At 37.4% G+C, this 25,679-nt stretch overlaps 1 protein-coding gene across 1 annotated transcript in view; it reads right to left on the bottom strand.

The window, feature by feature from the left end:
• The window catches only part of LOC127525421 (inositol polyphosphate-5-phosphatase A), a 159,958-nt gene extending 145,650 nt beyond the window's left edge, over positions 1–14,308 (bottom strand). Inside the window, exon 1 of the mRNA XM_051917958.1 lies at positions 13,856–14,308. Coding sequence (XP_051773918.1) covers positions 13,856–13,933 — 78 coding nt within the window. The 5' untranslated portion in view covers positions 13,934–14,308. The remainder of the gene's footprint in view (positions 1–13,855) is intronic.
• Between the last annotated feature and the right edge of the window lie 11,371 nt (positions 14,309–25,679).

Here is a 25,679-nt window from a genome sequence, read left to right as displayed (position 1 = left end):
AAGTATATTTGTGTTATTATGCAAACCTGCAATAATTAAACAAGTTTGCGTTTCACTGTTTTTATTCATTTTGAGGAATACTGAATCTGTTTTTGTGTAAGTGAGATGACTATATATTTTGTTGTAAAAAGTAATGCATTACTCGTTACTTGAAAAAAAGTAATCTGATTACGTAACTCGCGTTACTTGTAATGCTTTCCCCCCAACATTGAGTATCATCAGTATCATGTTTCCTTGTGACCCTCATGTAGTGACGACAGCAGTGTGTCTAAACACCTGATCAGACCAATCCTCATCCATCCTGCACATCCAGCCTGACAGGCATTTCTTCATTAAGAACAGCGTCCTCGTTCATGACATCTCTAAACTGCATCACTGTGACCGAGCGATCCGTCAAGATACGCTACAGAATGTCATTCTGAACACAATGAATGAGATGAAGGAACACAAACTCACAGCAAATACTGACTAGGAGGAAATCAACACACACACACACACACACACACACACACACACACACACACACACACACATCAGTGCAGTGACTCCTTCCAATCAGGAGCACATGAGGGATGATGGGAAAAGATCCCCGGACAGATCACTGACAGAACAACACAAAACTACCGTCAAAGAGAGAATAAAATACAGCCTGAAAAGTGAAACTCAGAAGGCCAAACTAAATATTATATGATCCATTTTATTTTTTTTACGTTTTTCTTTTCTTTTATTCTATTTATCTAAAAATAGATTTGTTTGATCGTCATTTTCTAGCAATAAACAAATATAAAAATTAAATATACTTTAATATAATATAATATGATATGATGTATGATATGATATGATATGATATATGACATGATATGATGATATAATATAATATAATATAATATAATATAATATAATATAATCAGGGTTGATGATTTAACGCGTTAAATTAATCACAGTAAAAAAATAACGCGTTAAAATTAACGCATTTAACACACTTGCCCTGCCCCAGATCTATAAATATAATATAATATAATATAATATAACATAATATAATATAACATAATATAATATAATAGTAACGCTAGCCAAACGATAATTGTGTTCAAATCTGTGTTAAAATTTTCAATGCGTTAAAATGCTATTAATAACAACAACAAATTATTTGAAAATTTGTTATTTTTGCATTACAGTAATAAGAATTACAGAAAATAAATGTTAATAATATTATTATTTTAATATCATCCTTATTCTGTCACTACAGTAATGAGAATTACTTAATTTTTAACAATTTAACAATTTTTTTTTTTTAATTGCACAACAGTAATAAGAATTAGAGAGAAAAATCTTTTTTTAATTTAATGTAAATAATGCCACAACACAAAATAATTTAATGGTCCTAAAATCAAGCTTAATTTCTTTTTTTTCCTTTGCATTTTGGTGGATAAATTAGCCGGGCTACGTTCTTATGGACTCATGCATACGTGTAACGAGGCCCACAGCGTCCGTCTGCTAGAAACTTCTGCTCAGTGTTCAAACTCTCTGCTGAAGAAGAGAGACGAGTGAAGGAGTCGCCATCTCCAGCGTGAGCAGATGGTAAGGGCAGCACATCAGAGAGAGCATGTGTGTGTGTGAGAGAGGTGAAAGCACGACTGGCAGGTGGGCGTCTGAGCGGAGAGGGATCTTGCTGGCACTGTGACGCCCACAAGCTTTAGTCAGAAACAGAGCAGACTTAGGGAAGTGGGGCTTGTCCCTGTTTCATACATCCAGACCTAGTTATTCTACATGCCCCATATACATGTGTGTGTTACAGAGAGAGAGAGAGAAAGAGAGAGACAAAAATAACTATGCAGTGAGATAGAGATATATATTAATATGCGATATGCATTAAGTGTTTTCAGTTATCTGATCACAAGTGGTCAGCAGAGACTAATTTCAATAAAATAGAACAAAAATACTTAAATTTACTTTCAGCATGCTGGAAGCCATTTAGTTCTTGTATTTGATAAAAAAAACATCATTAAATTAACAAAATACATTTACTAAACAAACACAAAAAGGATGTGAGATGATCAGATCTTCTCTACAGATCAGGCAGCAACAGGCTACAGGCGTGTGTAGAATTACAGGCTAAACTCTACACAACTCACTACACCAGCAAAAGCCAAGCAGAGCTTCACCTCCAATTCTCACATTCTGCCACAGGCACGTCACATGACCTCCACTCACGCTGAGAGGCATTCTGGGTAGAGTGCTGTTTAGCTCACTGAGTAAATCAGGATAAAATTATTCCTTGTTCCCGTTTCTAGGCGTGAAACGCTGATCTATTTCAGTTTGGAGCTTCCTCCTACACATCAGACACCGAGAGAGAATCGAGACTCCACAATGATTGTGTCTAATCGCCACACAGGCACACTGGGTAATGGATCACAGCACACGGCCCGCTCATTCACCATACATGGGCACCTGCCTGGAATACTGATGGCGCTCCAAGAGATTTTTGTCATGATTCCACAGACTTCCCATGGGTGAAGAAAGCCAGATCACACACACACACAGGATCACGTCAACTCCCGTATGGATGGAGTTGTGGGAAATATCACTTCTTACCTCCCACTATCCAGATCACAGGTGCTGCTGGGACAATCTGAGTCTCTCTCACATCCAGGAAGTCAAAAAACAAGCAGGAAAGACTGGTCTGAACGTTAATGAATCGAACAGATACACAGCTTTATTCAACTGAAGCATCCTGGAAACTAAAGAACGACTAAGGTTCAGTGCCACTCAAAATACATCAAGATTATGAGAATTAAGTCGTAATATTTTGAGAAAAATTAAATTACATGAATGAAGTCAAAAATCTAAGATAATGAGAATAAAGTTGTTATTTTTTGAGAAAAGCCAAAATAACGGGAATAAAGTCAAAAATCTAAGATAACGAAGATAAAGTCATACGATTTTGAGAAAAGTCAAAATTACAAGAATAAAGTCAAAAATCTAAGATAATGAGAATAAAATTGTGTCAATGTGAGATTAAAATCAAAATGTTTTGAGAAAAAATAAAATTATGAGAATAAACAAAAAAAAAAAACTAAGATAAAAATAGTTGCAATTTTTTAGAAAAGTCAAAATTACAAGAATAAAGTCAAAAATCTAAGATAAAGAGAATAAAGTCGTAATTTTTTGAGAAAATCCTAAATAATGAGAATGAAGTCACAGTAATTTGAGATTAAAGTCATAATATTTTAAGAAAAAAAGTCAAAATTACAAGAATAAAGTAAAGAATCTGAGAAAACAAGAATAAAATTGTAGCAATATGAGATTAAAGTCAAAATGTTTTGAGAAAAAGTAAAAACTGAGTAAAAAAAAAAAATCTAAGATAAAAATAGTTGCAATTTTAGATTTAGAATTTTTTAGAAGTCAAATTTACAAGAATAAAGTCAAAAATCTCAGATAATGAGAACAAAGTCAGCAATAATTCTGAGAGTCAAAATTAGGAGAAAAGTAAAAAATGTAAGTTAATAAGAATAAAGTTTTAATTTTTTGAGAAAACAAATTACAAGAATAAAATCAGAATTATGAGAAAGTCGTATAAATATGAGATTTATATTACTAGATAATATTACGACACTAATATTGGATTGCAACAACTTTTTTTTTTTTATGTGGCACTAATACAGCATCATACTAAAGTTTGTTTACTGAAATACACAAAACCTGATGTTTGCACATAGAGCAGCTGGTTGTGTTGGTGTGTTGTGATTGGTCAGTGGTGATCTAATTGTTCACAACACTCATAGAGACCAACTACTAACCTAGTGTACAAGATGCACCACTAGATCAACTAACACCAATCCATTTAATTCACGAGATCACGTTTTCAGCAACATTTGTCCTGAATATTATTACATAATTCTCTTAAGGCAAGCACATGATTTCTTCTCGCTTTTATTTCGTTTATGCCACATGCTTACATTCCTGAGGAAAGGCAAGTCCAAACCCGCATGCAGTTCTCCTTCTGTGAGCTGAAGGCACTAATACAGCTCTTAAACTAGAAAGCAGTGTTGTTATTGTTAAAGAGGACCTATTGCACTTTTTTCCATGTTCATCTGTCTTTAGTGTGTAATGTTGCTGTTTGAGCATGGAAAAGGTTTCCAAAGTCCCTCCAGCAGGAGTTATTCTCTATATCAGTGTCACTGTTTCTGAACTCCCTGAAACGCCTCCATTGTAGTCTTGAGTTTTCTTCCAGGAACGAACACGTCACAGTATTCCTCATTTAAATAATTCCCGCCCAAGGCATACACGGAATAAAGGGGAGGGGCCTCGTTGAGTTAGTTAGTAGTGTGTTGAAGCTGGCGGTTATGGTAAGGGGCGGGACATTTCCCAAACACACTGGAAGCTCTTGACCAATCACAACACACTGCTCAGCCGACCAATCAGAGCACAGTGTGCTTTTCAGAAGGAGGGGCTTCATAGAGACAGGAACTAAACAGAGCGTTACTGACAGACTAGGAAGAGAGGAGCTGCAACAATAGAGAATATGGGGAAAATAATGAACATTTAAGCATCAAAACCTGTTCTAGTTTGACTTTTCATTAGAGGAGTTCATCGAGCAGCATGAGCATTGTGTTAAACATCTCTCTGTGTTCCACTGAAGTCAGTCATACGGCCTTGAACAACATGTGGGTGAGTGACTGACAGACGTGAACTATCCAGTGCCGGAGTCCAGCAGGGCGTTTCCACAGACGTGCCTCCACATGGAGGAAACACATACCTCATTTATTACCAGCCTGAATTTACCAAACATTACATGACAGGCCAGATGTTTGTAATGAACTTCTGCAGGTTACTATAAGAATGACGTCAGGCTGCTGTACTCAGATCAGCTGAACACTGTGCTGTGTGTAATGAAGAGCATGAGCCATTACACACTGATAATAATCAGAAATGTTTCTTGAGCAGCAAATCAGCATATTAGAATGATTTCTGAAGGATCATGTGACACTGAAGACTGGAGTAATGATGCTGAAAATTCAGCTTTGATCACAGGAATAAATTACAGTTTACTATATATTCAAATAGAAAACAGCTATTTTAAATTCTAACAATATTTCACTATTTTTACTGCATTTTTCATCAAATAAACAGCTTTGGTGAGCAGAAGAGACTTTGGTAACTGTTTACAATAAGGTCTCATTTGTTAACATTAGTAGACGCATTAACAAATATGAACAAACAATGAACAATATATTTTTTACAGTATTTATTAAACTTCGTTAATGTTAGTTAATGCAGATGTTCATGTTAGTTCACAGTGCTTTAACTAATGTTAACAGACACATTTGATCTTAAAATGTAATAGTAAATTTTGAGATTAACATTAACTAAGATTAATAAATGCTGCAGAAGTATTGTTCATTGTTATACTAACGTAGTTAACTAATGTTAACAAAGGAAACCTTATTGTAAAGTGTTACGAAGACTTCTTTCAAAAGCCCAATCTTTTGAACAGTAGTGTATTTCTTGCTTTATTATATCAATTTCATATTTTATTTTTATAAATCAATTTAGGGTTGTTTTTTTTTCACATTAAAGTAATGAGAATTTGACAAAAGATGTGCTTAAATGTCATGAAAATAATCCCACGATGCATAAAAAAAAAAACTTAATTATTCTAAAAAAAAAATCTTAATTTTAATTTTCATTATTAAAAATATCATTTATTTTTCTTGTATTGGTATAGGGGTGAAATATACAGCTTTCGTGAGATTCTCTGTCTCTGTACGCATGTGCACATACCACAAAGAGCAGCTAAGAGGAGAAATGCATGTTTTACAGGTTTCTGCATACAGCATTTCTGTTTTGTTTTCACACATCAAAAAGCAACATCAGTGTTTAATGAAAACTACAGCCAAAGCCATGGGCGTTTCACAACAGGCCACAAACACAGTCAACATTAAACCCTTTTACTACTGCCCTTACCCTGCATTACCCATAGTCCTAATAAAATAAACAACTGACTATAGCTGGCATAATTCCCTCGATAATGATATTATCAAGCAGATCAGAACATTATCATGCTAAAGATGGTTAATTCTGACTCCTTGATATTATTCTAAAATGTTCTGGCTCTTTTCATAAACCACATGGCAGGAAATATAAACAACCTATTCAGTATCAACCATGATCGGATAAAAGCACAGCATCAGCTGAAACAAGTCCATCAGTTCCTGTAAATTTCTTTATGATTGACCAAAAAAAAAAAAAGAGAAAGAGAAAGAGAAAGAGAGAGAGAGAGGCACACCCATATTTCTCTTCTAGTAATTCATCAGCACTGCTGCATTATTAGTAAAACATATTCTGGATGGATGGATTTTGTCTGTTACAATATAGATTATGCGATTTTGACTCCTAAATTCTAGTCGCGTCATGAAGAAACATGTCAGACTGTAGGGGTGGGAATCTCTAGGCACCTCACGATTCGATTTCTATTCAGAGGGCTGCGATGCGATGATAAAACGATTATCGATGCATCTTTTTTCTATACAGATTTCTATACAGTATTTGTAATGATCCATAATGAATTACTTCCATTATCTTTTATTAATAAAACAAATGGAAGTGATTTGGAAAGTCAACTGGAAGGTTACATTTGCCAGCATATGTCCCAGCATTGCAAGGAACCAACAGGAAAAGAAATGTATTGCAGCATTGTAGTAAATGAATACAAACTTCAGCATATGCTGAATCATAAAACCAACAAACCAACATCCTCCTGTTATGTGCAATAAGCAATATAACAATATTATATAATATTTAGGGGTGTACGGTACACAAAAATGACGGTTCGGTACGTACCTCGGTATTGAAGTCACAGTTCGGTACGGATTCGGTACAGCAGGGGGGAGAAAACTAAACATAAAATTGCTTTTTTTTTATTAAACAGTGGTTTACTGAACAAATTGTCTCTCTCTTTAAATAAATTCAATTATAATTAAAATTTTCTTAAGGATAAAAAAAAAAAAAAAACTATCTCTGCTAATGCTGTAAACTATATATAGGGAGCATTTTCTTGCATATTACTATAATATTAAAGGTTACAATTAACAACAGAGCCCAAATTCTTAAGTTAAGTTGCTATTTATTTTTAGATATAATAATCAACACTCACATAAAAATTGTATGCAAACATGTAAATTGCATTTAAGGCAGTTTTTGCATTAACTTCAAAATCTGTTTCTACTCCAATTCAATGTTAAAATATATTCATTTACACAGGGGCCGTCAAAACTTGTTTTCATTACAGATTTATTTAAACATACATTAAACATATACATTAAATAATAAAGACAGGTTAAGTAAAATATAATGAATATATAGGCTAATATAGTGCATATATTTAGCGTAAGAGTTAAATTCTCTAGCGAACTAACAAGTTGTGGACACGGAATGACATTTCTGAGGTAGGCTAAATGCTACGTGACAGTGTTTATAAGCTGTTTCATTGACATCTTTCCGCGGTTGAAACACTGATTGAGCGATTACACAATATACGTTTCAGTAAGTTGCACTCTATCTTTCAACATACCTTCAGATGTTCATTCATGTTTATTCTGTAACTAGTATTAAAGAGGAAGAGATGATCGCATTCACTCGCGCTCCGCGCTGCCGTTTGAAATGAGGCGCCTGTACAGCGATCTGTCACGCCACATTAAAGAGCACCAAAACGGCATTTATTGTTTGAGTTTCGTGATAAAATGGACAGAATTGGAGGAATGAGACTTTGTTTCTTATCAAAAGTAACAAAACACAGAGCTTATTGCGATTATTGGTGGTTAATGGTGGTTAAAAGTGGTTAATGGGCTATACAACTCTGTTTTTGTCGGTACACGTTACAGCCCTAATAATATTAATAATATAGCAACAACACAACTTGCATATAGTGTGGCTTGTCAAGGGTTGTGTTTCCCAAAAGCATTGTAAGCCTAAATTGATCATAGAACAATTAACACCAATGGTCTCTACAATCAGCTTAGGCTTACAATGCTTTTGAGAAATACAGCCCAGGTCCTTTTTCCTCATCCACTTCATACGCTAGCCTTCAGATTTCTCGCTCACCCATCATGGGTCTCTTACGGTGTGTATCCACTGGCGCGAAGCGAGCAGAGCGAGTGTTTTCAGTTCATTCCTATGGAAACTCAACTTCCACAGAAATTAGTTAAAACACTCGCTCTGTTCCACTTGCTCCGCGCCAGTGGATATGCACCGTTGTATGCACGCCACGGACTGCCCGGGTGCTGCACTTCCATGCTTCATAGTTCCGCCTTTTGCTTTCCGTCAACAATACGTTATCAATTAACATTTAGAAAATCGATTTTTGACATTTGTGAATCGATTCAGAATCGTCAGAGTCCGCAATCAAATTTTCCCCCATCCCTATCAGACTACATATTGCTTCCCGACCAATCATCGCTTGCCATCTTTAATGATGTGCATGATGTTATTGAGAGGGGTGGAACTAGCGGCTGACTTCCAGAAACAAGAGGGTAAGCAAACAATGGTTGTACCATTCTAATGCTAATTCCAGCACCGGGTTACTGAAGCGCCTTCGCTATCGTTCGCTACTTTTCTCCATTGCATAATTCCACCTAGCAGCACTAATACCATTATCTTTCGTTTCACCATGTTTGAAAGCTTTGTACAGAAGAGCTTCTGTGCTCCTATTGGTCAATGTCACAAATGTGACAGAACCGTCGTGGAGAACCGAAAACATTGAACGTGCAAGTCTTTCTGTCAGGAAGCACTGCAGTTGTCGTCCACTATGACACACTATACAAAAAAAACGGCTGATTCTTGCATCCCGACGGCCATTGTCATTTACGAATCATGGCGACATCCTACATCAAACAGATCATGCCAAAATCAGCTGATATCATATAGTCTGAACCCGGCATAACTCAGTGGTTCACAACCTTTTGTCCTTGAAGAAAAGACAAGATCACAGGAAAAGCTTGACGTTTACCAGCAAATATATATAGTAAAATAGTTTTGTCAAGGTAACTTGAGATCACAAAAGCAAGACTAAAACATAATAACAGACCATTCTATTAGCCATTTCCAGAAATCTTTCTCTTTCTCTCAACACAACCCACACACAGCTTAGAGGAACATCGGCCGTGACTGTAATTCCCAAAGCCACTTCAGTTAATGGCTCGTGCTCGTTTACGATGCGCCTCACGATAATGTAAAATCCATTATCAATAATCAGAGGTGCTCTGAGATGAGAGGATGTTTATTCTTAATTCAGCTCCTGCTTTTCAAAATCTCATTTTCTGTTTCTAAGTGACGAAGCGCAAAACTCATGAAAACAGCTTCTTCAGCAGCATCGAGGTTCGTGACGTACTGAAGCACTCTGCCTCCATTGATAAAAACACTCACTTCACACTCATCACGGGCCCAACGACCCTCAGATTCATCCGACAGCCGGCTGACGCTGGATTCATACACTCATGAACCGCTACACATGCATGTGCAAAAACAAACATCTGGCCTGTGAATGTGAAGAATATAGAGACAAATAGAGCATGCAAATGTCAAAGGACATAGAGGAACTCTAAAGGAGTTATTTATGGCAGGAGTCACGATCTAGATCTGTTTTGAGGTGCAGTAACTATGATACATGTCTGAAAGCGAAGGAAAACACAAGCAGACAGAACTAATGAGCTATCGAGAGAATCCGAGAGAGACGGTAAAAAGGGAATGAAGAGACGCCACAGATCTCTGCTATCAGAGTAGTAATCTAGCTCAAATGCAGAGCAAACATCAAGACTTCATTACACAATAACCAGAGTTCTCTGATCGGACTACTAATCAAAAGGTTGTCATTAAATTATGTTAGGGTTAGTCTCTTTTCATTGTACATCTGATAACATTTCCCACTGATATCAGCACACTTTATCTGTTCTGTATTATTAGCCAGCAGCGGAGCACAAATCAAGCAGCGAGTCATTCTCAACAGTTATAAAACTAGATAAGACTAAACTGTTAAGAACATGTTGAGTCATATCTCACTCCAAAATCAGAAATAAGAAATTATCATTTCACTTAAAGACAATGAAATGTAATATTACACTGTAAAACAATGATTTTTCGAAGTTGTAAATAAAACAAATATATATTTAATTTCAGTTTCTCTACTTCAAAATTCCATGTTAATTCGACGTGTTACTTGCCATTTCTTTGCAGTTGTTTGTAAAATTTAAGCAATTTTTGAATGAAAATTTATTCTACGCACAATTTTTTTTTAATGTAGATCCATTAAAGGGGTCCTTGATTATGATTTCATTTTTTTAACTTTAGTTAGTGAGTAATGTTGCTGTTTGAGCATAAACAACATCTGCAAAGTTCTTCTTGAGCTTAAACAACATCTGCAATGCAAAGGAAGATATTTTCTTTTACAGAAATCAATGTTTAAGGACTACAACAAGCTTCTTCCTGGGTTGGTGACATCACAAACCCCAAAATTTACATAAACCTGCCCCCGGGAACGCGCAACAAAGGGGGTGAGGCTGTGTTGGGACTGCTTTAAAGAAGAGGAAGAGTTGTTGTAACTTGTAACTTCTTCCTGAGTCTCTCCATCAGTGTCGACTCCGGTTTGAACAATGTAAGGCTGAACACCGTTACTGACAATCCTCATTTTGGCTGCGTGAGATTCTCCAGCTTTGTTGTTGTTGAGCAACCGAAGCGCGAGCTGTTAAAGCTCCGCCCTCTTTTGGAAAGGGGGCTGGGAGCAGCAGCTCATTTGCATTTAAAGGGACACACAAAAACGCCATGTTTTTTCTCACACCCAAATATGGGCAAATTTGACAAACTATAATAAATGATTTGTGGGGTATTTTGAGCTGAAACTTCACAGACACATTCTGGAGACACCAGAGACTTAAGCCCGGAACACACCAAGCTGACGGTCGGCTGTCGGGCAGTTTTTGTGCGTCGGCCGACTAAGTTTTCTCAGTTTTTTCCGCACCGTCGGCTGAAGTTGGTCTTCGTCAGCTTTTTTCCAGCCAATTCGACGTCGGCCGTCGGAGAGAGAGAGAACTCTGATTGGCTGTTCAGCATAGCAAACGAGTCAGTTCACGAGAATATAAGCAAAAGTTATGAAAGCAAGCAAAAAGTCATGACGGTACAGACAGAAGGTTGTTCTAATTTTACATCATCTTACCCGAGCACTCAAATGCACGAATATTTTCATAATAACATGAGTGGAGTGGAATAAAGAACGTGATCAGCATGATTGATATTCAAAACGGTAAGCAAGCGCTGCTTTGTTTATGGTTTGTATACATGCAGTCTTAGTTTCGCTTTCCCTTTTGAATGACGATTATATAGACAAATATATCTGCTTAAATAGACAGTTATCTCCTTTATACGCAGGCGCAGAACACGCAAGCTAGTTGACAGTCGGCTGAAGTTCTTTCGGTGTGTTCAAGCACATATTTTTTCCCCCAACGCAGCCGACGTGAGGCAACAACACCGTCAGCTTTCATTGCCACTAGTTCTTTGACGTCGGTTTGGTGTGTCCCAGCCTTTATGTTACATCTTGTGAAAGGGGCATAATAGGTCCCCTTTAAAAAAAAAACATTAAGATATTTCACATTTTAAACATTTTAGTTTCCGGGATAATTCAATTTTATATAAACTGAATTACTATAATAATAACAAAATAATTAGAATTCAATTACTATATATTATTTGAAAATATATAATTATTTATTTAAATAATATATAGTATATTATAAATATTTATTAGTTAATTTACTAGTGTAATGTTAGAAAATAATGATATAGCATTGAAATGCAGTATTCTTTATACATATCTAGCCAAAATAAAAACAAAATAAAAGGATTACAGTATTTTTATTGTAATGTAGACATTTTTACTAGATTTCAGTACAAAGACTTAGTAGTAAAGTAGTATTACACAATACTACTATAATACTGTTAATGGTCCTAAAACAGGCTTTTCATGCTATTATTATTTATATAATTTCTATTCATTTACTTTCAGCATCCGAGGCTCTGATGTCAATGTGAGCTCACACTAATCCTGTTCGCCAATCAGATATCAAAACCACATTTTAAGGGCGTAATTTCGCACCTGTGAGGTCAGTTCACCTGGATGGCAGCCAGGCCAGCTGATTTCCATAAAGGGAAGGCACTCGTATGTCCTGAAGAAGAGCATGCCATCCTAAAGCTCCATTACAGCATCCGGCAAGCTTTTTATGTCTCGCATCTTCCCAGAAGCACTTCAACAACAAACCAGGGCAGAGCACCTGAGGAAAATGACTACGCTAGACGAATTCAACCGCTTTACAACAGCACTTGGCAAAAACAGTGGAAGCCATCCAGCCCTAAACACCTCATCTTGTGATTGCTGACAAAGGCCTCATTTACTTCATTCATGCAATTTGGAAAATCCTTGCATTTGCGGCTTGTGCTGCACAAAAGGCCCATTCAGGGACGAGACGAGACGTCTGAACATGTTAAATATTTAGGTGCAATTGCGCATGCAGGACTCTATAAGTGGCGAGCTGGTTTTGGCCACCCTCACATGTAAAACAAGTAATGGATAAACAGTGATATTCATAAGACAGCAGTTCAGCGGTCATGACAGGCCAACTATTTATAACTCTAAACACAGATAGTACGGGAGAGTTCCTCTTCACATACATAAGAAAACAGTTAAGAGCTCTTCATGAACAAATAAACAGATCTGAACTGAACTTCTCACACAACCTGATCCAGATCCAGAGTAAACTACAACGAAAATCTCCAGACCTGAATGTCAAGTACTGACACATTTATTTAAGAGCATTAAACTCTTTCTAAATAATCTTTAATGGCCCTATAACTTTACTATCGTTTATTCAGAGGAGGAACTCATTTGCCTAAACCTCAACTCACCCTGATCTACCACAAGTTTACATAATCATTTTCATAGAGCGCAATAACAGGTGAGATTTCTATTAAACCACAGAGTCAGGAGTGAGGTCTTCTAGTCTTCTCATAGTTGAGAAGGACAGCAGTTAGTAGTAAACACTTAAAAGTAAATATAACTGATGGTGATGGTCACAGTTACGCTTGATGGATCACTGCTTGTTATCTGACTGCTCCAGTGTGATATTTCACACATGTTAGTGCATAAGGAGTCGTTCAACTCAAAAACATTCTGTAATCTCTAGCATTAAAGGGATAGTACACCCAAAAATGAAAATTGTCATCACTTACTAACCCCCAAGTTGTTCCAAACCTATATGAATTTCTTTCTTCTTATGAACACAAAAGAAGATATTTTGAAGAATGTCGGTAACCAAACAGTTGTAGGGCACCATTGACTTCCATTGTATTTTTTCCATACTATGGAAGTCAATGGTGTCCCAGAATTGTTTGGTTATTCTTCAAATTATCTTCGTGTTCAGTAGAACATATACAGGTATATATATATATATATATATATATATATATAAACTCAAGACACACATTTTTAATTTGACAGTTAAGTTGACAGATATGTTAGACATGTAGAACATTTCTAACCATAACCAACCAATGGTATTGACATGTGCCCTGTGTAAACTGCTGTCAATCAACCCATCAATCAATAACACTGATCGATACAGCATTAGACACTGCAAACTCGGAGAGGAAACCGAAAGGTTGTTGTTTCGAACCCCATTCTGGTTAATTCATAAAATATCATCATTGATTACCACAGTTTACCTCAGGTTACTGCAGCAGGACTAGTATTAAGTGTACTACTGTGGAGAAAACATCTGTTAATTGAGTTATTAGTAACCAAACAGCGACTTACATCTTCAAACAGTGATCCAACGTTGGCAGTAACCAGCAATATTCCCGCGCCCTGCGCTGTCAGCTTCCCCGCCATCATTAATTAGCTCGCGATCCGAACTAATGAGCTAATTTGAGCCGTTTCTGGAACGAGCAGTGTTATGGAGTCGAGTAGTGGTTCGTCGGGTTAAACGCTGCGGGTTCGAGTCTCGATCAGCTGGGCTCGTGCATACTCGTGCGCGTCTAGTACGCAAAATCAGAGCGCGGTCCGTACTCAAACGCGTCAGGCTTTACTTCTTCGCCGTCTCGGCCATGATTTGAAGACTTTCCCCGTTTAATCCGCGGCGAGCGCCGGTCTGTGGAGCGTGTTTCGCTGTCGTTCGGTTCTCCCGTGCGCGCATTGCTCGCGTTTGTTGAGGGAGAACACACCGCTGCTGGAGTGAGTCCTGCGCTGCCCTGACGTCACTGAGCCAATGGAAAACGCGTCTCTTAAAGGGGCAACGCGTTATGCGTTACACATTGGCTTAGTGACGTAAGGTCAGTGAGTTTTTCAAAGGGCAACACAGCAGTGCCCTTTTAAGAGCCGCGGCGTTCCATTGGGTTGCTGATTGCATATATAAAAATAGTTCAAAAGTTAGTTTGGGGTCACTATGACTTCTTTTTTTAAAAAGTATGTTCTTCAAACTTTCTGTTCATCAAATCTATCTATCTATCTATCTAACGTTATCTATCTATCAGGGTTTAACATCACCATCATCATTGTGCATCATGCACTTAATTGCACTGTTAATTGCAGGATGGCATTTTTAAATTTTCTGTTTCTATAATAACAGGAGAGCTGTTTAACTGTCGAATTAGTGTCATCCTCTGGGGAATCCCTGGAAAGGCTTGCTGCATGAATTCTGGTAAATAATCTTGCAGTGAAGCACATAAGCGAGTGCCTTTGAATGCTCTAGTTTAATCTGAAGTAATGGGTTTTCATGCCATCTGTTTAATGGTGCATTAACTATTACATCAGTCCAGGTGTATATGTGTGATGATTGTGTTGAAGACTAAAGCTGATGTGTGGCTCATTGTCATTCTGTTGAGGAAAGCAGGAAATTATCAAACCGTAACAACTTATTCAAAGAGTCCACAGCTGTGACTGGCAGCGCATGAGCTGTGTGTGTGTGTGTGTGAGAGAGAGAGAGAGAGAGAGAGAGAGAGAGAAAGAGAGTGATGTATGTGTGTGTGTGTGTGTGTGTGTGTGTGTGTGTGTGTGTGTGTGTGTCCGTGTTTTTGAGACATATCAGGACACAAATTTGTATAATGACATGGGTATGACATAGGTATTACAAGGAGAGGGTGACTTATGAGGACATTACCCCATATCCCCATTTTTTAAAAGGCTTATAAATTATACAGAATGAGTTTTTGTGAGAAAGTAAAAATGTGCACAGTTTCCTGTGATGGGTAGGTTTAGGGGTAGGGGTAGTGTAGGGCGATAGAAAATACGGTTTGTACAGTATAAAAACCATTACGCCTATGGAATGTCCCCACAATTCACAATTCACAAAAATGTGTGTGTTTGTGTGTGTGTGTGTGTGTGTGTGTGTGTGTGTGTGTGTGTGTGTGTGTGTGTGTGTGCGTATGTGATCACTATTGTACAAGCCACAGTTTACACTTGATATGCTTGTACAGTCTCTTCTGGCTTGGCTTTTATCTGCCTGACATCCCAGAAAGCCTGTTCGAAGAATTCCTGTACTCCTGGAAAACCTGGAAATATTTACTTTGCAAGTAAATCTAAAAATGTAAACACCTGGAATGTCACGGAAATGAAAACATTCCTGAAAACCCATGGAAATTCCTATGAATCGATTTGTTTTGTTTTAGTTATGATCAGCTGATTTTTGAAAATCTTTAATATGTTTGAGTGACTGGAAAAATGTGAACATTAATTGGTCAAAACAATTTAAAAATAAAAGAATTTTCTTGTTTTAATCATACTCAATTAATTTTTATACTTTTTTTTCAGCAAACAAGACTTAATATTTTCAGTCATCTTGCTTCTCCAGTAAATGTATCTCGATTTAAGAATGTTTAGATATTTGTGCTGGAAAACAAGAAAAAAATACTGTGGAAGAAGATCATTTTTGCAGTGTAATTAATGCATTAATAATGTTAACTAATGGGACCTTATTGTAAAGTGTTGCAGATGCATTTGATGTTACACTTGCTTTTTTGTATGTTTGCTTGAATCTCATTCGGCAGTGACAGTGCAGACAGAGTTAAATATGTAGATGATCCATTGCTGAAAACAAAGCAGGAGGATTAATTACATTCAAATGAATACAGTGCCTTTGAACTTAAGCCTGTTCTTCTGTGTTTGTATTACATCAGTGCACAGGGATGTAAAATAGGCTACTCCCCTCTGAATGAGTCTCAATGGAGTTTCTAGTGTAGCTGGTGATTATTGCAAAATCAGGATCATAATGCAAAGCATCTGATTGGACACGATCCCACTTACCACACAACTACTTGCCAAATAAATAAACACATGGACATGGAACAATGAGTGTAAATCATTTCATTATAAGTAAGTGTTTTGTGATATGAGTGACATGAAACTATAGCACAGTGATTGAGACATGAACGATTGAGAATCATGAAACACACACACAAAGATTTTCCTCAGTATTTTTGTCTTGTTTTTCATCTCAACATTCTTAACCCTCTGGTGCTGTTCAATCATTTTTGACCAACAAATGTTACGTTTTGGTTTTTTAGAATTTTTTTTTTTTTTAATTCGGAATGGTACGGGACTAGGTAAAGGTTTTGGCATTTGCTATGTGAACACAAATATAATCATATGATTCCAAAAAGGTTAAACGGTGCTGAAAGAAATAGTCACACTTGTATTGTTCGCAGTCAAAAATGAGTGCATTGGAAACGAATGGGAAGCGAATCTCGTCTAGTAGAAACGTTTGGTACTGCGCTCAAACAAAATCTGACTGAAAGCTCATTTTTTGAGATATCAACCTCAAACCACACAACTTGTTTAGATTTATGGCTTTGATTTTCCTCACAGTTTTAGTTTAAAAAATGTATTTTTCATATAAAATAGTATTTTTGTGCATTTTTCATAATAATAACTTTTTGTTTGACTTTTTTAAAACTTTTTTCACTTCAGCAATAATCTCTTTAAAAAGAGACCAAACTTCAGTTTGTTGCTCCAAAGATTCAAGATTTACCACAGTTTAAGCTGGAAATTTCATTTTCAGGTCTAGGGTTAAAAGGTAATAAATGGATCATAACTATTCCATAAATATAATTTATTACTATAAACCCCCTAAAAATACAAAATATTAAAAAACATTATCAAATTATAATATAGTACATTAGTTTCATTGAAATAAAAAATCAGTCATGTAATCAGTGTATGTAAATGTGTGTGTGTGTGTGTGTGTGTGTGTGTGTGTGTGTGTGTGTGTGTGTGTATGTGTGTGTACATATACATATATATATTACTGTATATACATGTATATGTACACTATAAACAGAAATACAAGGGAGTAAGAATAATTTCTTTCTTTCTCAAAACATTGAGTTTTGATTTGTGATGAATTTATGTATAAGAGTTTTCACACATGATCATTTGGTGTAGGTAATTGGGAAATGACGTTAAAATGGCAGTGTAATGATGTGTGTAATGTAGAGAACTGTGTTTAGAGTTTTGTAGAAAGTTTGTTTTACAATAGCAAACTGAGTTTAAAGCATGTAATATGCTTGTGGTTTTGCAGACTTGATCTAAAGATTAGGTATACAGTATGAGTGAATGCTTTCACTGACTGGGCCTCAAGCACCACTTTTAGTGTGCAAGCAATTTAAAAAAAACTGTAATTGTAGTTTTCTGACAAATTAATCATAATTAAGTAGAAAAAAAAATATCTGTCAGTGGAATCAGAAAAAGAATTTTGTTTTTTAATTTAGTTTATTTTTCTCACCCCATATTTGTTCTTGTTTTAAGCATAAATGCACTTAATTGATACATATTTCAGAAAACAATTATGCATTGCATAGAGATTCTCTGATGTACTTTTGGCAAGGATGTAGCCTACTATGGATGCGTCTACGATCACAGAGCTGAACACACGTGAGTCAGTGGAAATGCGACTAAAAATACAGTCCGTAAAGGGGTTTGTCTCTGTGTACACACTGATAACATTCCCAGGTAACGTGTTCCATCCACTGCAAATACTACACTGCCGCCCGAAGCAGGATATCCCAGAGAGAAACACACGAAGGGAGGGGGAAGTCAGATAGAGAGAGTTTATTTTAGGGTGCCTGACTGTGTGCGAAAATACAGCGAGGGAGTCGAAAAGACCTGCGCATGCGTGCGTTCGTCCGCTCCGCGTTCATTGGCCCAAAGCCGGCAGTAACCGGGATCAAGCCCCGCCCACAGCTGCTTGAGTAATGGAAAAACTGATGGAGGAATTCCAGTCTGGGAGGAAAAAATGTGAACTTTCACCCTTCTCGCTGGGCCGATCAAATTTAACCGGCCAAAAATAGAAAAACCTGGAAATCAGCAGCAAGTGTTTTCTCACTCTGATTCAGCCCTTCTGAAACCATAATAAACACTTTCACTTGTAGCTCTGAGTCAGAAATTGAGTAACGTGGGAAGCTGAGAGGCTTTTGAGTCACATGTTATCTGCACACAGCAAAAAATGATCTTCTTCCTCAGTATTTTTGTCTTGTTTTCCAGCACAAATATCTAAACATTCTTAAATCAAGATACATTTAATGGAGAAGCAAAATGGCCTAAGATGTTATAAGTCTTGTTTTCTGAAAAATAGATCAAAATTAAGTTATTTTATGTTAAAACAAGAGCAAATATCTGCCAGTGGGGTCAGAAAAGACTGTGATGAATAAGAGGGATTGATGAAATCAGCTGAAAAGGAAAGTCGTTTCAAGTGGAGCAAATTGTTAAGATTATTATGCAGACAAACATTCATTTCTTTAGAATAATTACACTGATCAGTCATTTACAATAAGATCAATCACATGAATTAAGAAAGCTGATTGTACTGTAATACATACTGTAACTTTCAAAACTTTAAACTTCCTACCAGACCAAAAATGAGCATTATCGTTATGGTATAGCCTACTTCACATTTCAGATCAGAAACGTAGATTGCTTTATGTGTGTTTATGTGTTTTATCTGTGACATGCAAGGGGGTTTGATAATCATATCAGAGGCTGCAGAAATCATGAAATAATCTCCATGTTCTCACCATCTCCAAAAAGTCAAGCCTATGTTGATTCCTGTTTTATTACGAGCTGTCACATTCTCTTTTCAACAGCAGACTCTCCTCTGTTCGGCATTTGTTTAAAACAGGTGATTCCCTGGAGGTTGGAGACTTGCTCCATGTTGTGACAACCAGGTTACCTGGAGAGGGGAGGTATCCAAAACACATCAACTGATCACGGGGGTTCCTCAGGGTTCAGTGCTTGGACCCCTCCTCTTCTCCATATACACTACATCAATGGTTTCTCATACCATTGCTATGCTGATGACACGCAACTCTTCCTTTCATTCCATCCAGATGATCCCACAGTAGCTGCACGAATCTCAAGCTGTCTGGCGCACATCTCGGCATGGATGAAGGGACATCACCTGCAGCTCAACAAAGACTGAGCTTCTGGTCTTCCCTGCCAAACCGACTCTACAGCACAATTTCACCATCCAGCTGTTACGAGCTTACAGATGTTAAGTGGAATGAACTCAACATTTAGGTGAGATGCAGCTGTTGCAGTGTGAGGAAGAGCAGACCAGACAACAAGGGTTGCAAAAATAACCCGATGTTTATTGACACGGGTGGGAAATTGGACGATACAAGAGAAACATGAACTCAAAAGTAAGAAAAAAAACGAGGGTGTCGCCAAAAGAAATAATCAAAACAAAACCCCATTAACTAGGGCCCACGACCCTAAACTAACTACCAAAAATAAAATGTAGAAACAAAACCGAAAACTTCGGCGTATACGACGCCGTAACTAAACTTATTACATAAATAACCAAAAATACAATGGAGGCGAACACCCACACACTAACTAACATAAATCACTAACTACCAGATCGAGCCGTCACTCACTACAGTTGTCAGGGAGGTTGAGATTAACACCGAGTAGGGCTGTACATAACAAAGGGATCATTATTTGCCAATCAAGACCGAATCAAGTGGTTAACAGATAACGACTTCACACCAGCATACGAATGCGCACATACAATGAACATGTGAAACTTGCATCACGCTCTAACTCCATCAGATTAACTATTACACGAGTGCATCAAACAACTCACAGAATACTGTCTCAGTAAACCACAGACTAAGTGAACAGTTCAAAGACACGTAGATTGGCTGAGTGCTTCTGGCTCGACAAAGGTGAGTGAGGTCCGAAGCCCAAAAAGCTCACTTGCAGATGGATGCTGGTCTTCCGGTCCAATAAGATCAACCTAAACAACTCGATGGATAGATAACAAAAGAGAGGGAGGAAACAAACAAAAAAAACAAAATACAAAACATACGTGGAACATAACAATCCAGCTAGGTACATCATCGATTACCCCATTAAGGTCGGCCAGAAATCTTGGAGTAATCTTTGATGACCAACTAACCTTCAAAGACCACATTGCAAAGACATTGCATTGACGCTTGCTTGCAGATCTACCACAGGCTCAGCACCCTCCTACTTCCACTCATTTTTGTGAGTCTACACCCCTACCAGAAGCCTGTGATCGCTAAATGAGCGAAGGCTCGTGGTACCATCACAGAGAGGCACAAAATCACTCTCCAGAACATTTTCATTCACTGTTCCTTGCTGGTGGAATGATCTCTCCGCCTTCATCCGGAATGCAGAATCCCTGGCAATATTCAAAAGACAGCTGAAAACTCATCTCTTTCGTGAGCACTTAACCTCATCATAAAAAAAAAAATGCTTTCACATCCTCTATTCCCTCTCTATTCTAGCTTATGCTACTCTAAGCAATGTCTGAAACTTGTATTGTAAGCACTTCTTATGCCTATTGACTCTTCACGATGATTTGCTTGTTGTATTCCTCACTTGTAAGTCACTTTGGATAGAAGCATCTGCAAAATGAATAAATGTGAATGTAAATGTAAAGTAACCTCTGCCACTCCCACACTAGTCTTGCATATAGAGACTTTCAAACTGATGGCAGAAGGTCTGGACTCTATCACAGCTTTCACTGGCCAAAGACCGCCCAAGAGGACATTTGACTGACATGAAACGCAACCAATCACAGTTCGTTTTGTTCCTCGTCATTTTAGAGGCATGAAAATGCCACCGGTGTGCATCTAATACATTATTCATTCAAGAGTGTTTACTGCAACAATGGAGCTGTGAACTTCACACACTTTTAAAAATCCAGCGTTTAGTTGATCCTGATAAGTGCTTATTTTCGGCATTCTTCTTCCACAAGGGGGTTTGGCATCACGCCATTTGATTCCAGGCGGACCATTAAAGAACCATTAAAGATTTATATAGCTTAAAATGCATTATAATAATGACCATTAATGTCTTTTAAATGACATGGTTCATATATTAGTAACTGTTTTTTAGTTATCTTACTAGCACAGCATACATCTACCTGATTAGCCTGCTAGCTTAGCTTATATTATATTAGGTATGGTTTTTTGCTTCCAATATAGTTCCCAATTACATGTATCAATTTAATGATGTTTGTGTGTACTTAGCATGACAATTAATTTATTAAAAAATTATAGTATTAGTATATATTTATATAATACAATAGTTAAATAGGTTATAATTAGTTAAGACATCGCAATAACTTTGATCAGGCATTACTGCCTGGGTCCTAAAGGAGACCCGATTCCTGGGGGGACTCAATTTCTCACGACAGGGGACCCAATTTGTCACTACACCGGTGTGGTGAGAAATCGAGTCCCCCCAGGAATCGGGTCTCCTTTAGGAACCCGAGTGATCCCATTGGTTCAACGGGCTTTTAATGGATAGTATTTTTAGCGCCCGATTATAACTCCTGCAAAATCACATTATGATTTATATCGTTTAAAATGCATTATAATGACCTGTAATGTCTTTTAAATTACATGGTTCATATAAAAGTATATAACTGAAGCTATAGGTTGTGAAATCAAGCATTTCTCATTTTTACTGTTTTTAGTTAGCTTATGTACTAGCATAGCACACATCTACTTGCTTAGCCTGCTAGCTTAGCTTATATTATATTAGGTATGTTTTTTTGCTTCCAATATCTGTTTTTAGTTTGTTTTATTATGCAATACATAGACATTCATTTTATTTTTCAAGCATGTCGTTTGTGCACTTAATGTAATAAACATTATATAATAGTGAAATAGGTTATAATTAGTCAAGACATCACATTAACAACTTTTGATCAGGCATTACCACCTGGGTCCTAAAGGAGACCCAATTCCTGGGGGGGGGGGGACTCGATTTCTCATGACACCAGAGCAGCTTTTCTCTATTTACGTATATGATGAGACACACACGGGCGAGTGACGTATGCACGCAATATCCCGTGAAAACCATCCCGTCAGGTATAAAATATAAACACTTATAATAGGCTTTGTGAATCAGGGTAAGACAAAAACACGTTTTGGAAGAAGATTGATGATGTATATTGACTCATTATTTAAATTTTGTTACTGTAATTTCGAACAAAAAAACAAATAGTGCAACTTTAAGAATGTTTAGAAATTTGTACTGGAAAACAAGACAGAAATACTGAGGAAGAACATAATTTTTGCAGTGCTTAAAGCGCATCGTTCTCTGAGAGAGTGAAATCTTTATTTTGAACTGTCTCTGTGTGTTTCTGTAATTGTGGAAATACAGCGAGACAGACTGAGAACAAAAAGGGAAGATTTTCCTGTCAGGGAAACACTAGTACTGAATTCTTTGAGCATGTGTTGAGTACAGCTGAACAGACTCGCTCGTGTTCAGCTCTGTGAGTCTATTTTCTGACACCGGAGGCTCCAATTAACCTCGCATGTGATTTTAATTTGGCCGATGCACAAAGTCTCTGTTTCCAGCTTTAGCTGAGCCATAAATCTGTGACATATTTCTGCTATTCCTGCGGGTTTGAGTGACTGTCCTATTTCAGCTCTCGCAGGACACCGATAATATCATCTCGCCCCCTACCTACGATTATTTTGGAAAGAAAATTAATAGTGTGGCCTACATTTTACCTATAAATATAAACTCCTAAATGTAACATTGAGATATACCATAACACATTGATTGAGGTCTTTATGGGTGAAGCTCAGGAAAACTGAACATCATATTTCACCCCAAAATTAAAGCAAATAAATAAAAATGTGTATTTTGCATAAAGAAAATGAAGCCTATTTTAAGGACCATTTAGCGTTTTTTGTATTCTTAAGGAAAAATGAGGAGAAAAACACCTGACATCGGTGCATTACAATAATAAAATTTTGAGTGAAATGTGCTTAATTTTGTACTTAACTAATGAAAAATAATATAACAATGCAAAAAATCTTCATTGTTTATTATTATTATTTATTTATTATTTATTATTATTTTTTAGATCAGTATTTACACTACCATCAAAAGTTTAGAATAATTAAGATTTTTTAATGTTTTAAAGAAGTCTCTTCTGCTCACCAAGGCTGCATTTATTCGATCAAAAATACAGTAAAATAGTGAAATAGTATTACAATTTAAAGTAGCAGTTTTTATGTGAATATATAGTAAAATGTAAATTATTCCTGTGTTCAAAGCTGAATTTTCAGCATCATTACTCAGTCTTCAGTGTCACATGATCCTTCAGAAATCAATCTAATCCGAAGAAAATCAATTCAGATTTTTTTATCATTATAGTGCACATATACAGTAATTATTTATTTTAACAAATTAATTTGGGAAATTATATCCGACATACACATTTTGAAACAAAAATTGAGGAGCATGGTCTTGTACAGTGAAGATGCGCTGACCTGTTGACAGACCTTCAGCCCCTAATGGACATTAATGGAACTAAAATGCTGAGTATTTACAATACATTTACACTCTGATTTACAACATTTACTCCATTACAACGAACCTCCGGAGCTCATACTGTCATCCTTGTTCTATACAGAGACACACTGCTGAAAGTTTATTTAAATGTTCTGAACTGAATTTCCTGCTAAAAACACCAGCTTAAAGTCCCCCTGAAACCAAAACTTAAGTTTTTTAGCTTTTTAGTATGAATATGTTAGCCTTAATGTTATGAATAAGCTGGCGTGTTCCAAAACAATGACAAAATTCGCATTTAGGAGATATAAGCATTCAAAACTTACAGTCTCTCACTTCCACTAAAATGGATCATGGAGTTTTATGACATCACATCACACTTCAGCTTCTCATCAAATCTTCTGTCCAATCAAATGCTCTCTAGAATCTGAAGTTCCGCCCCCTCCTACACTATCAACAGACAAGCTGCGGAAATCGGTCATTTGTTCACACATTTACTAGTTTCTACATGGTGAATGGCACATAGTGCGCTATATAGAGAATAGGGAACGATTCAGTGTAAATATGCTTTCCATTGAGGTGAATGAAGTTCGTTTTTGCGTTACCGTGCGTTCACACCTCTCCGAGCTCTAGCGAGAGCGGCGTGGCGCGGCGCGTCTTGGACGGTGACGGTAGGTGTCCACTGGCGCGGAGCGGGAGGAGCAGAGCGAGCGATTTCACTTCATTCCTATGGAAGTCGAGCTTCACAATCCCACAATGCACTTCACGAGCGTGAAGCTCGACTTCCATAGAAATTAATTGAAATCGCTCGCTCTGCTCTGCCCGCTCCGCGCCAGTGGACACCTACCGTGAGAGCGTCAAGGAGAGTTGAAGTCAGGTCAACTTTATGGTAATGAGCTATGACGCAGTTCAGCGGCAACCAATCGGAATGTAGAGGATTCTGATTGGTTGCCACAACTTGTCATTTACTTTGACCCTCCCCTCGGCGGCGGTTTGAACACACAGTACAGCGTTGTTGGCAGGGCAGCCAAGGCGAATTTTGACGCTCTCGCCGGTGGCGGTGTGAACGCACAGTTAGTAGAACCGCCGCAGCGCTAGCACTGTCTGCTCTGCCCCAGGGACACGAGAGCACAGAGCGGATCATGTGCGCGAGTCAGCTCAGACCACGAAAGGTATCGGACCCATTTAAATTCTGCACAGAATGCTGTATTTTAAAGTGATATAGAGGAGATTAGGAGGAGAAACGGTTAGATATTAAAAGGAAACAGAAGTTTTACTGAGTTTAACGGCTCTGGCCGAGCTGTGATATAAACAAAAGGCTATTGGCTATTTTAAAAAAGGGGCGGGGCTGTTCGATATATCGCCCTGTCTTCAGTTGAAATCACGTCAACACATTGAAAAATGCTGCATGTTCCAAGACACTTCAGCGGGCCTTTAGCTGAGATGTGAGACATGAAAGCTAAAGTACAATAAAGTTGTCATGAAAGGGAAGTTGCGCTCGTCTTTTCTCCAATATTGTGCTGTATATCCAAGTGAATCGACTTCTAGAACAAGAACAAATGTAGGATGGGGCTTGATTTTGTCTGTGGGGAATTGATTGGATGGTTCTGGTTTGCTATTGGTGGATCTCATGTGAGTGACAGGTTGCCCCGCCCTCGTCATCAGAGAAGAGAAGAGATGTCGCTGCAAGAGGGAGGGGAAGTTATTCTGATTTAAGATTATGAGACACATGAATTTAAAACAATAACGATGTGCACTGATAAATCATACACTGCAATATTCCATAAAAAAACAAAAAAACAAAAAACAA

The sequence above is a fragment of the Ctenopharyngodon idella genome, chromosome 13 (genome assembly GCF_019924925.1).
Source record: "Ctenopharyngodon idella isolate HZGC_01 chromosome 13, HZGC01, whole genome shotgun sequence".
Classification (NCBI taxonomy): Eukaryota; Metazoa; Chordata; class Actinopteri; order Cypriniformes; family Xenocyprididae; genus Ctenopharyngodon; species Ctenopharyngodon idella.
Note: the sequence above shows the minus strand (reverse complement) of the source record. Positions and strands in the feature narration are given on the sequence as shown.